The sequence below is a fragment of the Micromesistius poutassou genome, assembly GCF_964030765.1.
Source record: "Micromesistius poutassou genome assembly, chromosome: 5".
In the NCBI taxonomy this organism is placed as follows: domain Eukaryota; kingdom Metazoa; phylum Chordata; class Actinopteri; order Gadiformes; family Gadidae; genus Micromesistius; species Micromesistius poutassou.
In genome coordinates this window covers 13,004,363-13,019,554 of record NC_140275.1, presented here as the reverse complement: position 1 = coordinate 13,019,554, position 15,192 = coordinate 13,004,363, and the positions used below count along the sequence as shown (strand labels likewise).

General features: G+C 44.1%; 1 protein-coding gene across 1 annotated transcript; it reads left to right on the top strand.

The window, feature by feature from the left end:
• Nucleotides 1–28: 28 nt before the first annotated feature.
• On the top strand, nt 29–14,898 carry slc39a14 (solute carrier family 39 member 14). Its single transcript, XM_084467684.1, has 10 exons — nt 29–182; nt 4,204–4,304; nt 4,771–5,129; nt 5,809–5,986; nt 9,025–9,194; nt 10,301–10,423; nt 10,840–11,013; nt 11,535–11,775; nt 12,406–12,590; nt 12,928–14,898. The coding sequence occupies exons 3-10, from the start codon at nt 4,803–4,805 to the stop codon at nt 13,078–13,080; spliced, it is 1,551 nt and encodes a 516-aa protein (XP_084323810.1). The 5' UTR covers nt 29–182; nt 4,204–4,304; nt 4,771–4,802; the 3' UTR covers nt 13,081–14,898.
• Nucleotides 14,899–15,192: the final 294 nt, after the last annotated feature.

Here is a 15,192-nt window from a genome sequence, read left to right as displayed (position 1 = left end):
ATTGAATGGGTATTGAGATTTTGACTCTGAAGAGACATGAATCTCTCTCTGGCGTTCGCTTTAGTTATTACCAACACATTACATGTTGCTTCTAAATTCATAACGAACATATTAACACATTGAGAGGAATTGACGTCAACCTTTTTTTTTCCCCACCGTACAGCATTGGCCAGCATCACCCGGTAAGCTAACGACAAGGGATTAGCTAATGCTAACATATAGATAACTACAGCAATGATGCATTTTAGCCATTTGATCGCGGCTGATCCCTGATCACTGATCAGTCTTTTTTTAACGACAACCAAAAATTCATGTTTACTAATACCGCACCTTGTTTCTACCAGTAGTTGTGGTAGGGTACTTGATTGCTGATCAATCACTTGAGTTATCACTATCACCGTCAAAGCCTTTGTCATTCAAACTTGTCGTGTATGTTTCCACCTTCATTTCACTTGCCAAACTGCACCCGTTACTAATATAGCACAAAGAAACGTGTAACTCACGACCATTACAATAGGAATTGATTGTGTTGTGGTGCATAACACACATTGGAATGAATGACCATTGACTATAAATTTGTACATTGGTGGTGGTTGCACACTGGAAAACAAGATATTATGGGGAGGATATGAACAAAGCACTGTGTTAGATATCAACGTTCAGTTTAAACAAGCTGCACTTGAAAGCGTTTGTGTGTACTAGAGTTAGGGTTAGGCTAGCTGTAAGCTTTTTGACAGGAGTTCCAACTCTCCCTTTGGAAAGTTGTGATGGTGCCTGGTACTGAAGGTGACAAATGTGCAGTAGTCTACTTTTTGTAGTTTACTCATGGGGTCAATGTATGCTTAATTTATAACTAGATAACACACACCACGACACCTCACTTTGAACCATATCCTATAAAGTTTATAGTAATTGTCTTAATTATTCATGACCCAATGCTATAATTGGTCGGCAAGGTAGTGGCCAAGTGACCAATTGACTGGATTAAGACAATGTGTTCTGCCATCACATTATTTTTTTCAGTAGGCAAGCAGTTTGGTTAAGGGTCAGTTAACCACCCTAATATTTGAGCTATTACCTTCCTGGCTAATTACAGTGGTGGTTGATGCAATCATCCCAGTACCAGGTGATGCTATAATTATAGTCAGTAATTATGGTCAGTAAAGAATAGCAGGTCTGTTGGACTGCGGTGGTTTGGCCTCCCCCTACACACCCTAATGCTATAAAGTAGGCAATGTACTCATTCTGCAGATGGCAGAGTACACACACAGGCAACACATATATGCTGGAAGAGGAGAAATCTTAAAAGTCAAGATCAGAAGGGCAAGTACTCTCTCCGTCACAATAATTGTTCATTTTGGGCTATGATTGTATCTGTTTTCAACCGTTTGAATTCTATACTACGGTCTTCTTGGATATTTGACAGCATTTAGGCTTTTGTGACGGTTAGATAGAACTTCTTCATTTATATTAATATATTTGTTAATTTTGATGTATCTTTCTAGTTAACATGCATGTTTTTTGGAGTTGTCTGTGAATTATATTAGCAGACGGGTCAGGGAGCACTTCACGTTTTCTGATCTAAAGTGACATAAAGGAGGACTGAGCCTAATGAAAATACATTGAGGGCTACTCTTACAAAGAGGCCAGCATGTTTATCACATAGACTTGTTTTTGCAACCCTCAGGAGTAAAACTCAAACTGTTCCTCACCGTGCCCCCACCTTCATAAAAACATCTCTCGATTCCAGTCTCATGAAACAGAAATACACGTCGGGGTCAATGTTGGATTTCACATGTGACGTGTCCCAAAGTGTTTTTTCTGCCCAAAGGCAGAGTATGAAGGTGATGACGAGAACATGTTGTCTCAGCAGGGTGTTTTTGTGTTATTGAGGCCCCTCTGTGTGTGTGTGTGTGTGTGTGTGTGTGTGTGTGTGTGTGTGTGTGTGTGTGTGTGTGTGTGTGTGTGTGTGTGTGTGTGTGTGTGTGTGTGTGTGTGTGTGTGTGTGTGTGTGTTGTGTTGGTCGGCATGCGTACAGTAAGAGAATTCTCACGTTTTCATGCACGTGGATGAAGAACAAGTTATACAGAGTTAGTTTGTGTGTATTTCTTCCAAAGAAAATTTACTATACACTGCAGTTACTTTGGAGTGATATAAATGTACACAAAGAGAACGGCTGGCTGGGAATGGTCTGCCTGTCTCCTTCAATATCTGTCCACAACCTCTCCCATTCTTTCTTCTAATATGTAAAGATTAAGTATGACCTGTAACTCGGACTACTGGTTACACAAACACACACACGCTCATGTACCTGCTGCATATGAGCTACAGCTAGAGGCTTTACTAGTTCTTATCGTATAGGATATACTGGGCCTGGGCGATATGGCTGAAAGACATATCACGATATAACTTGATCATATTGATCGATATCGATAACTATTGATCATTTTAATGACCTAAAAAGACTACGAATTACCATGCTGGATTTAAACACTTCTGTTTAACACTGAATATGACCTTCCACTGTTCTTCATTGATAAATACTCCAATGTCGACAACCTAGCAGCTGGGTTTGTGTAACAAACCCAATATGTCTCTTATCGATACATATTGAACATGTTTTATATTGATATTGATCAATAGTCTATCACAATACGATCATTTATTGTTTTATTGCCCAGGCCTAGGATATACAAACAAACACACACATACACACACACGCACAAAGGGACACGCGCACAGAGTTGGCACGGTGGGCCAAGGTGACGTGAGTGCGGTTATCATAGTGTGCTAAGTGTGTACTGATTGAGGCCAGGTTGCCCTGACACTTTGGTGTCTCTCAAGGCTTTTAACCCAGTTCAAATATTTGCAGAGACCTGATTTCCCAATTCTGTCCCAAGGGGTTAACTGGAGAAAGGATTTGGTTTGACCACATTAACCTCCTCCCCTTCGCTCCCAGCCGTTTCCAAGGTGGTGGTCTTTTAGAGACCAGTTTTTGTCTGCCTGCAAATTGGAGGTGTTATGTTCGGGGTTTTTTCTGGAAGATATATTTAGCAGTCATTTCAGGACATGGTTATTGCCAAGTTGGCGTGGTTTGATGATACAAGGCAAAATAAACATCTGCTAAAAAAGTAGTAGCTTGTAAAGGCTACGCTGTCTTTGTTTTTTACTTTGAGTATGTCATGCTTCATGAATTCTGATTTGAAAGCCTGGGGTAAGTTGTATACGTGAATGCCAGGCTGTACCTGTCTGGTTGGATACCGACAGGTGTATTCCTTTTTAGGGACATAATGTCCTCCACAGATTAATTAAGCTCACAATACCTATCTTGCGTGTCCCAAAGACATGGTGGTGACTTCAGGGCACTCCAGAAGCTGGAACAGTCCGCACATCTCGATTATATAGAGCATGTTTGAGACGAGGTAGAACGGAAGCCAAGGTTCACAGTATGGATGTGTTACCAAAAATCGGCGGAAACTGTGAAGCTGTAACTTCATGGAAACCAAAATACACAAGAAATGCGTCCAGCTCATTCATTAAATCTATAAAGAATGTAGTCTGTTCTGAAGGCAAAAGGATGTTTTTTACTGTATTAGATGAGTGAAATGTTAAATGGGCTTTCATCAAAGCACATCTTTTGTTGTTGCATAATATCTGGATTGAGGTTATTCTAGATGGATGCTAAAATATTTTAATATTAGCCAATAAGTCATTAACGGTTGACATGTTGGAGTAGCGAGGTGTTAAATGAATGTTCTTCTTTGCCCCTCATGCACTCATGCAAAGTTGGTAAGAGTGCAAGACATGCAAATAAGCCAAGAATGAGCACGACTCTCTCCTTCAAAAGCCTTTGCCGGGAACCCTTCCTTCGCTATCGAAGTCTTTCAGTGCCTGCATGCCGCAGTACAGCACCAACCTAATTCCAACCCTGGATAGTTCAAAGGCCTTTACTGTATGCAGCAGCAACGCAAGTAACAAGGAATGTTCCCACTGCTAAGCGATGTGTGGTTTGGAAAACTGAGCAGCGACGCAGGTTGGAAGGTTTATCCTGGAATCCAGTTTTTGTGTTGTATTTGTGTTGTATACTTACTGCAGCATTGGGTTAAAGTGAAAAAAAAGAAAGCTATTTTTTGAGCCAGTTTTCGCTTTCTCCTTCACTGGGCTGAAGCATAATTTGCTTATGGGTCCTCTCTTCTTCCACAGCCTCACTCCGTCCCTGCTATCGGAGCGACCTGTGGCCTCTCTGGGTGTAAGACTAGCATACCACCTAACAAGCACCAGCTCAACGGCTTTAAAAGGGACAGGTGAGTGGTCTTCAGTGAAATGAATGAACAAATGAATGAATGAATGAATCATGCTCCCTGTGTCGCCTAGGTAACTCTGAGGTGTGTGTTACAAGGCAGGTGTTACATTCTTGTGTGTGTCATCTAATTGTATTTGTGTGTTTGGGGGTGGTTACAGCAGGGTGTAACCAGGGTGTTGACCTTTTGTATTCCTCCAACTGGCACAACGGTTAATGTTTGTTCCACTTCTTGTGCAGTGGAAGCATAATACATGCATTATGTATACTGCCAGGAATATTGTTTGCATGAAATTTGGGTTGTTAAGATAACAATTTCAATGGCAGCTATTTTGTAGGTCAATTATCCGCCAAGCATGTTGTATACTGTACATCTGAGTGAAAAATGGGTCACTAGGGCTGTAAGCCGCAGGAGTTTAATGTGATTGTACTGAGACGACGTCTTTTCATCCACCGCCTTCTCCTTATAGAGCTCAGAGTCCAGGCCAGCCTAGACGAAGCCATGCCCCATCAGCCTATTCATGGCTGTCCCACCAACACCGTCAGGCTCCATCGGCCGTGTCTGATGTTGCTCCTCATTATGCTGCTGTGTCCCCTGGACAATGTGCTGGCCCAAGGAGACGACAACACCCAGGCCAAGGCCCAGTCTCCCACCGAAGTCCTCCAGGGTCTCCTGACCCGCTACGGGGACAACTTCACCATCACAGTGCCCCAGCTTCGCGCACTCCTGTCCCACCTGAGTCGGGACCAGGCGGACGATGCCAACAACACCTCCGTCACTGCGACCGAGAGACCTCCGGTGGCCACGCCCAAAGCCATCAGCTCCAAGGTGAGGACATTATGGGATTTCCCATAAGCAGCAGGGCTGCAGTCAATAAGTCAGTGTTATGGAAAATGTGCCACATTTAGTACATTTAGGACTATCAAATTTCCCGTTCCACTGCAGCAGAATAATGGACGCGCATGGACTGTCAATGAGATACTTGGTGATCCTCAAATCAATTACATTCGGGGAAACAGAACTGGGGAGCTGTGTGATATGAATATGTTAATTAAATGCTTTTTGGACAACAATATGAACCACATTGAAAGGTAGTGATTGTTGAGGAACAGGGGGTCAATTAGTTTTGTTCAGCAGGGCCAGTACCCAGGGATTGGTTCCTTGTAGGTTGTGCATAGTATTATGCCACTAAGAAGGGACAATTTGCTGTTGGAGCTAGCATCCTCGTGTGTATATTTGTGATCTCTTTGACGCATTGTTCATTCGACGATCATCTGATAACAAAACAATAAAACAGGCATTCCTCAGTCCCTGAGGAATGCCATTAGACTGGCTCCTCTCACCAGACCTGAGATATTTAATGGCAATCTGCATGTGATGTTTATCTGTTATCGAAGCGGTGCCGGGCATCCCACAATGCATGCTCTGCCGGAATCTGAATGAAGTGATGTGATGCCATGAAGAATGTACCGGAGGTCTGATGGTGTGATGGCTGTCCCCCCTTCAGTGCCTGGCGTCAGACACGTTGGCCGTGTATAACTTCAGCGAGCAGTCGCGGCTGGATGGACAGGGCTTACAGATGTTCTGCCCCACCATGCTACAGCAATTGGACGCCAACGCTTGTGGCATGGAAAAGGAGGAGGGGCTTAGCAGTGAGTCCGCCCCCAGACCTACTGGCTTAGAAGGTGAGCTATGGAATGCCCTTTCTGTCACATGTTCTATTTTTAAATACTCTGTCAACGGTCCACAATTAATAAAGGGTTGTGTTTTTTTCTGGCCTTGGAAAGGAAAGAATATGAAATCACTTATTTTTTATTTGTATTCCAAACTTGTTTTGCTATATCTATCCCATATTCGAGTCAATTTCATGCCTATTGTTTGTACTTAGAATCTAATGTAGAATCTAACCCTGCTTTTTCATAACTACCAGACATGACCAAATAGTTCAGGGAAAAAAGCTCTAACGGTGCAGATAAGATTACATATCAGTTTCAGCCCCATAAAAATGACATTGCATCATCATTACCATGGTGATGATATCCGGGCCATCAAAAGCCCCTGTCTGCCACAGCGTGAGATTGCATTACCGCCTGTGACCTCTAAAACCGCGTGAATGCCCATCAGACCTCGCTGTTTCTCCGCAGTCAGCAGATACTTCCCAGGAGCAGCGAGCACTCCCAGGTAAAGATGATCCGTGGAAGGGAAGTGAAGATGCTGTCTTGTGAGACTGCGGCGGTGCTCTCCAAATGTCATCCTGGCTCTCCCCTCGCTGTAACTCCATGTAGCCTCCAACCCCCCACCCCCAATATCATCCTTGGCAATCCTGGCCTAGATTGCCCCCCCTCGGTATTTGTTATCTTTCAGATAGCGATTGAGAGCGCTGACGTGACAGCATAGCCGACATCCTTGCTTGCTTGTCTGTTTGTTTAGCATTGTTTGACTTGGACTGCGTTGGAAGCGTAACGGCCTGGGGAAAGCTGTACGCTTTTTTTAGAACGCTAGCAAATAATATGTTCCAACGTTCATGGAGATGTTTGCATATCTTATACCGGATCCGGGCCACCTTCCACATCTAACGAAAATCTTGGGGGAGTGTGTTTTTTTATTAGAATGAACACCCTCTTACCGTGTGAGCACATGAACCCGACCATTCTGGTGATAGAGCAGCACAAGAGATTAAAGGGCCCAGCCTTTGCTTAACTTGGCAAAACAACGGCTGACCCTCAAAGCGAGGAGCACTCTGGCAGCTTCTGCCCCCCGTAGCGCGCAAACAGCCAACCCCGCTCTGGTTTCATCCTCAGTTTAACAAGAAAACTGAACCCAAAAGTATCCCATAATGTTTTGCTTTGGCTTTTCGTTAGCAGTTGTGGTAGATTCAGATGGTCTCTATGTAGATTGTGGATTTAAATCGTTGAAAGAGAATTTCTGCATGCAATTGAATACACTGTGTGGCTTTTGATCTTTTATCAAATTTTCCTGTGGTTTCATCACTTTTCTCTCAACAGGTCTTCTTTTACCCTAACAATACATTCTAACTTCTTATTTCCTCTGTAACCGGGGCCCCTGGAGCACCACTCAACGGAGCACATTTGACCCCAATCTCTCCTGTAATGCTTCACTTTTCTTCCATAAGTTATAGAGGATGTCGGCTCGGAGACTCCGTTTTATGGCGGTGGTTGGTTGTTGCAATAATTATTATACGTTTTTAACAGGAAGACCTTCAAGGAGAGTGTGTGTGTGTGTGTGTGTGTGTGTGTGTGTGTGTGTGTGTGTGTGTGTGTGTGTGTGTGTGTGTGTGTGTGTGTGTGTGTGTGTGTGTGTGTGTGTGTGTGTGTGTGTGTGTGTGTCCATTCTAACATGTGTGTGCGTCCCCCTCCCTGCTCCCTGCGCGGCGGGGCCCAGTGTGGGGCTTCTCCTTCCTCAGTGTGACGCTGGTCAGTGTCTTCTCCCTCACCGGGGCCGCTCTGGTGCCGGTCATGGCCTCGCGCTACATGCGCCGCGCCCTCGTCTTTTTCATCGCTCTGTCCATCGGCACGCTCTTCTCCACCGCCGTGTTCCAGCTCCTTCCCGAGGTTTGCCACCCCGTCCGTCCGTCCGTCCGTCCGTCCGCCCCGCCCCACCCATCCGACAATCAGTCCCTTAACTCCACTGGGAAGGTTTGAATGCTCCGACGGGCTGCGTATCTCTCCATCTTTTTCTCAGGGATTTAGTGTCACGTGAAGGAGGGATAATGGTGTACCCATGGGCGCACGCACAAATGGCCCCCGAGGGCCTCATTCTCCGCCCCCACCCCCCACGCCACACCCACCTTCTTCTTCTTCTTGTCTTTTGTTTCCTCTAATTTTTCTCTCTTCCTTTCACAGGCTTAAATGAGCACCTTGGAAGAATGGGTTTTCAGTTCATTGGTTCTTCTGCCTGAGGTGCCTTTGCTAACCAAGTGAACTCGGGGAAGTGTGTGTGTGTGTGTGTGTGTGTGTGTGTGTGTGTGTGTGTGTGTGTGTGTGTGTGTGTGTGTGTGTGTGTGTGTGTGTGTGTGTGTGTGTGTGTGTGTGTGTGTGTGTGTGTGTGTGTGTGTGTGTCTCCCGAACAGTGCTTACATTCCTGCTGTATACTGGTATGGTGGCTGTGTTTACCAAACGATGAGCCCTTTCATTGATAAGAAGTTGCTTAGTCTGCAGTTTTTTTTTAATGCTGCAGTGTCATGAAGGTTACCATCTGAGTACAATACTACCACTTCAATTCTGGTTTACCTATTTAAGACTCATGTTTGTTAAAGTACTTTGTTAAAGTGTTTGCCAAATGGAGGTGTGAGTGTTTGTGTGTGTTCTTTAAAGGAAATGTTTGCTTTCAGAAAATTCCCATCTCACCCTGTTCTCAAAGGGTGCTATTCTAATCACTCTCAATCACTCCTTTGGTGCTGGGGGCGTTTTGGAAAGGATGTTGATTAATTGCACTTAATTTCACCTTTACTCTTTCAGGACATGCATGTCGCCCTGACATGCACGTGATCTCTCATGGTGGTTTATTTCTATTTTGTCTATTTTAATATTGTCCCGGTTTCTCCTTTTGTGGTGGCCCGTTGGAATACCCTCATTCTAAACATTTTGACTAATCAACCTCTTTCTCTCATTTCCCTTTTGTTTCGTTCATCTCTTGTATGTGGTATGTCGTCCCCACCCCCCCCCCCCCCCCCCCCCCTTTCTATGGTTCGCCGGCTGGTCAGTTTGGGGTTATGGATTCCTGTGCGTCACTCTGATCTCGCTGTGTTCGCTGGTGGGCGCCAGCGTGGTTCCCTTCATGAGGAAAACCTTTTACAAGCGCCTGCTGCTCTACTTCATAGCCCTGGCCATTGGCACGCTCTACTCCAACGCGCTCTTCCAGCTCATCCCGGAGGTAGAGTGGTCTGGTGGTCTAGACTCCCCCCCTCCCTCCTCCCCCCCCCCCCCCCTTCCCCTTCTAATGTCACACTGTAATGCAGACACAGTTCCTGCAAAAGGAATAGAGTCTTCCATTCGTTGGGATCAATTGCTTAAAATGATCCGGAGCTATTTGATACCACTTTAAATTTAGCTCGGGATATCCCATCCCATCATCTTCCATTTTCTGGAAGATGATTTTCTTTTCAAGTAGGCTATTTTAATATTGGTTTTACATAAAGCTGAGGCCACACATTTTAAGTTTAAAATGTATAACTATGGCGACTTTTTGTGTTTGTTCCCCGCTTTTTTTTGATAAATCCAAATGTAGGAACTTTAAGTGCCCTACATTTTGATAAATCCAAATGTAGGACTTTAAGTGCCCAATTCATCAGCACATGCTAATAGTCACGGTAATATATTGGTTGTATCTAATCTTTGACGAAAATGTTTAAACCTCAGTCAAGCCAAGTCACATGTTATGTTCACCATGTATCTAATAATTTTACCATGGTACTTAAAATGGGGATTGAGAGGTAAATGATCCATGATGGCAGCATCCCTGCTTGGCTTTGGCATAACCACAAAGGGTGTCCCTTTGCCCATACGTCCACACATATAAGCCAGGTTGTCGTTCAAACCAGGGGCTGTTTTCCCTGCAAGAAGCCAACTGTGCTGGGATAAAAAGGGATTAGAAAGTTCAAAAGGACTGGATTGTTTGGCAGCATTTTTTCTTTGTTAACCAGCAGACAAACGTCAGTGAAGTGAAAAAAAATGTAACCGGTTCACTCTCGATTTAAGTCACCAGTGAAAGATGTGTTAGTCAGTGGAACCAACAAGTGTTGTGTCTTGAAAAGAACACCTAACTTCCCAACAGGCTTCATTGAAGTACAACTGATCTTTAGTCAAAGTGTTGTTGATTTGATGAGAGGAACAGGCCACTGGGGATCTGGTGTATGCCGTTAATACTGTCCAATGCTGTGGCAGCGGCCCTTGGGTTCAGCCCATCAGCTGGGATTGTGTGGTTTTCAATGCCCCTTCAACGTGGTTGCGATGCCAACACTGCTTCTTTTTGTGTGCTAGGCGTTTGGCTTCGACCCCACTGTCAACAACTATGTGTCCAAGTCCACGGTGGTGTTTGGGGGCTTCTACCTGTTCTTCTTCACGGAGAAAGTCCTCAAGGCCCTGCTGAAACGGAAAGACGGGGTGAGGCGGAAGGCGTCACCTCCTTTTTGTTGTTCAGATGAATTTATCTTTGCGTTACATGTGTTTGCTTACGTTCTTCATTGGTGTCATTGGTATTGTCAATACTCTGAGACCCACCCTAGACCCACCTTTTTAATTCCATTGGAAGTGGTTGGTCTGGTTGTGTAGGATGCTTTTACCAGGAGCAGGTCATACACGTTTCGGTTATCCTGACTGTACAAATGTAGGACAACTGCTCATCTGTTATCACCTGTATCCACGGGGCTATGACGGTGATTGACTGACCCTGTTGTGTACAGTCTAATAATTTGAAGGGCTCAAATTATGACTATTGTTTTTGTTTTATGTCTTTAAAACAAAAAAAGTATGCCTAATTTTTTTCATTGGCAACTCTTCTTTTATTCTATCTCGCCCAGGAACATGGTCATGGTCACAGCCACAGCCACTTCCACGGGTCGGAGTGTTACTTGTCAGCCAATGGTGATGCGGAAGGCGTGAGGGAGAAGCTCCAGGCCAACGGGGAAGCCCTGGGCGACAAGGCGGACGCCGGGGAGGGAGAGCTCATGCTAAGCCCCGCACAGACACCACAGGTGGGGCAACAAGGGCTTGGAGTGGGCATCGCACTTTGCATTTGAAGTGCCAGTGAACCGAGAAGTGTCCGGGCTGTGGTTAATGTAGAATGCTGTGTCCAAGAGAGGGTTTCAGACACTTGCAGTTGATTCTCAGACACGTATAATATCACTTACTCATTACGGCCCTCGTAAAAAAACAACACATTTTGTTAATTTCATAGTGTTTGATTCAAGCTGAAACAGGAGTTTCACTGACGCTTGGAAAACAAGGAACAAGGACCTGATGGACTCTGACATTATTATTGTCCGAACAGCAATGCTAATTTCATATAATCTTTCCAACTTCACTCAAATTGTTTCACTCTCTGTCTCTATCTGTCTGTCTCTATCTCTACATGTATCTGTCTCTGCGTGTCCTCCAAGTGTTAACATTGCCAAAGCAGTTGAGCAAAACAAAACAAAGGCACCAATACCCACAATTAACGTCTGTGGTCATGTCATCGTTCAAAGCGTCTCCTCTCTCCCCTGCTGTGTGGCAGGCTTCCACGGGCCCCGAGGCGGGCGCGGTCGCAGGCCCCAGCAGCAAAAGGGGGGGATGCTACTGGCTGAAGGGGACGGCCTACTCCGACATTGGCACGCTGGCCTGGATGATCACGCTGAGCGATGGCCTGCACAACTTCATCGACGGGCTGGCCATCGGCGCCTCCTTCACGTCCTCCGTGTTCCAGGGCATCAGCACCTCCGTGGCCATCTTGTGCGAGGAGTTCCCCCACGAGCTCGGTGAGTGAGGGCACCGCCCGCAAGGGTCGGAGATATGTTGTTAATAGCGGTGCTTTGGGGCGCCCAGCAGTTTACCTGCTAGAGCGCATACCGTTAAGGCTCAGACCGTACCACAGCAACCCAGGTTAGATTCCTGCCCGTGGTCCTTTGCCTCCCCTCGCTCTCTCCCATACCTTCCTGTCTAAATCTTCATGAATAAAGCATAAAAATGCTAAAATAATGAATACAAATAATAATATTGATGGTGAATTAATTGTTTTAATAATTGTTATTGTTGATAATAATTGTTTTGAAGGTCACACTTTGAATTCTCATTTTTGATGCTGGGGTGAACAGAGAAGTTTATGAATTGGTTTTATAGGCGGGGTACAGCTACAAAAATACAATATGAAAAGAAATAGTGAAAAGGATGAATAGTTCTGTATGTTTGTTTATTCACATCTACATGCATACGCATGCATTACATTGTTCAACTTAAATCAATCCAACTCTATTTGTGATGTTTTTATGTTTTTGTTTTTCTTCCAAAACATCATCAGATGTTCTATTTGTGGATCGACTCGTGCCCCTCCACAGACTATTTCTGTTTGTTCTCCTCATCTCTCTTTCCCACTCCCTTGCTGCCTCCAGGGGACTTTGTCATCCTGCTGAACGCTGGCATGAGCATCCAGCAGGCGCTGTTCTTCAACTTCCTGTCTGCCTGCTGCTGCTACCTGGGTATGGGCTTTGGCATCCTGGCAGGAAACAGCTTTTCACCTAATTGGATCTTTGCCCTGGCTGGCGGAATGTTCCTCTACATCTCTTTGGCGGACATGGTAAGTGTGTGTGTGTGTGTGTGTGTGTGTGTGTGTGTGTGTGTGTGTGTGTGTGTGTGTGTGTGTGTGTGTGTGTGTGTGTGTGTGTGTGTGTGTGTGTGTGTGTGTGTGTGTGTGTGTGTGTGTGTGTGCGTGCGTGTGCGTGGTCTTTCTTAAGAATACTCATAGACACATCCTATCAGGGATGGTAAAGTGTGTTTGCACTAAGTGTGTGTGTGTGTGTGTGGGGACACACCAGTATGACGATCACAGACGACCAATAACGTAACCCCTCTGAGTAATCATTGTGTTGTGTGCTTGCTCTCTCCCTCTTTCCGTATCCTCGTCTCCCTCTCAGTTCCCAGAGATGAACGCGGTGAGTCGGGAGGAGGAGGAGGCCGGAGGCAGCAGCTTCATCGTCATCTTCGCCATCCAGAACGCAGGCCTGCTCACCGGCTTTGCCATCATGCTTCTCCTCACCACCTACTCGGGCCAGATGAGACTGGACTAGCGCAGGGAACGCATCGGGGTGCAGAGACTGGAGAGAGGGACCCTGGCTTAAAGAGCCGTATGTGGGTGTGAACTGTACCAAAACTAGACCGGATAGCATAGCGGGCTTGACATGTTTTCCTCCTGTTCTTTCGTTCTTTCGCTCTTTCAATCTAATTTCAACTCATTCCTCATCGGTTGAGGCTTTGGTGCGGCAGGAACGCAACACAAGCCAGCCATCGCAGTACTCATACTCTAATTGTACAAATTAACTGGATCTGGAGTGTCGACCTTGAAGTTACTATGGCTAGACCGTGTGTGTGTGTGTGTGTGTGTGTGTGTGTGTGTGTGTGTGTGTGTGTGTGTGTGTGTGTGTGTGTGTGTGTGTGTGTGTGTGTGTCTTTTGGTTTTGTGAAGAAAATCTGAATCTGTCGAGAGACCAAATATGGGCAGGCCATGAAGAATGGCGAAGGGCTGTATTGGAACACGTTACCCTCTTTGGAACGACATAATTCAAGTCTCTTGCGTGAGATCCCTGTTTTGTGCGATGGTGTACTTCAATCCATTGTGGACGACTTAAGACCATACTGTAACCTTTTTGAAGTAGATCCAAGGTTGTTTTTAGCACATGAAGCACATTTCAAAACCTGGTCCTTCATCTAAATTCCAAGGTAATTTAAGAGTTCAGCGACTCTACCCTGCCATGTGTGCCCTTCATTACCAAAGCATTTAGTTCACGGTCGGCATTTATCTTACCGTCATATTTCAGGGGATGGAACGCTTCCCCGCACATCTTGTATACTGTTTTCCTATAGTAAGATATGAATTTCAGAATATTTGTATATTTTATGATCTATTTAAATGTTTTGTTTAAATACTGTATACTGAGTAACATAGGTAAATATGTTGACTGTGCGATCTTATAAGAATATGTGTCTGTCTAATTCTTATAGGAACAACATATTCTGTAGCTGGCTAACGCTTGTTCATTAGGTCAAACTATTTTGTTGAGGGAAGTTGAGGGAAGGAAGAGACTTTTGATTTGTGGCAGTTTGGTGTGGCTAAGTTAAATTAGGCAGTGCAACATTTAGCAGTTTACTCATACAAGCAGCATAATTGACATTAGATAGTCGCTATGGCTACTCTTGTCAGTCGATATTGAAATACTATATTGTGGTTTTAAAGGGCTTAAGAATAGGCTGGGATTAGTAAAGTTGAGCACATGTCAATGGGGCCATGGTGGGATCAGCATGTGTGTAGATTATTATTTTTTTTATTATTTTTAAATTTAGTTCCCCAACTTTTTAATGTGGCTAGAGCCTACCAAGACCTACAGAGTTGTATGATTATTATTTTGTGTTATACAGTAAAGTCAGCCTTTATTGGAAAAACCTATTCTGTCCATGCAGAGTATTTCAATCAAAGTTTGTCATAGTAAATCAGCAGACCTATATTAACTGTAAGCCATTTTTGTGCTGAGGCATTGCATTTCCAAACCTTGCAACAGTGTACCATAAGGTATTTGAAGTCTTTCCTGGATAATGTATTGCTTGAGCTATGTACATTTTTCTCATTACTTTAATGCTTTACTTATGTATGCAAAGACGATACATCATTCATCGTCACTTTTTACCTCAAGTGATGTCCACAGAAATAAGTCAATCTTATTGATGTTGTTTTTTTATTGTTTTAACATGTGTTTTTCTTTGTCAAACGGTTCATGCTTTGCAAAAGATCCCAGTGAATATTCACTTTTCAAGTGCAGTTTTCTTTTCCATGTGTATCATGCTGGCTTTAACTTAAATCATTGCAAAAAATAGATATATTATTTCACTGTCAAAAGACAATTTAGCTGATCAAATAAAACCAATAATGATTTGACACATTTTGCCATTGTATGGCATATATGTGCTTGACTGGGAAATGTTCTACCCAATGTCTATTTTATAAAAAAAAAAACATGCATTTTCTTTTTGTTGTGGGAATGTGTTTTTATAAATAAACATAATTTTCTGTGAAAATATTGTGACTGTTTATTCCTAAAACCTTGAACTTGCTGGGGTTTATTTAATTGACTTCTACAAACAAACATTTAGTAATTATGAGTTTTTCTTACATGAATACAACTTAGATA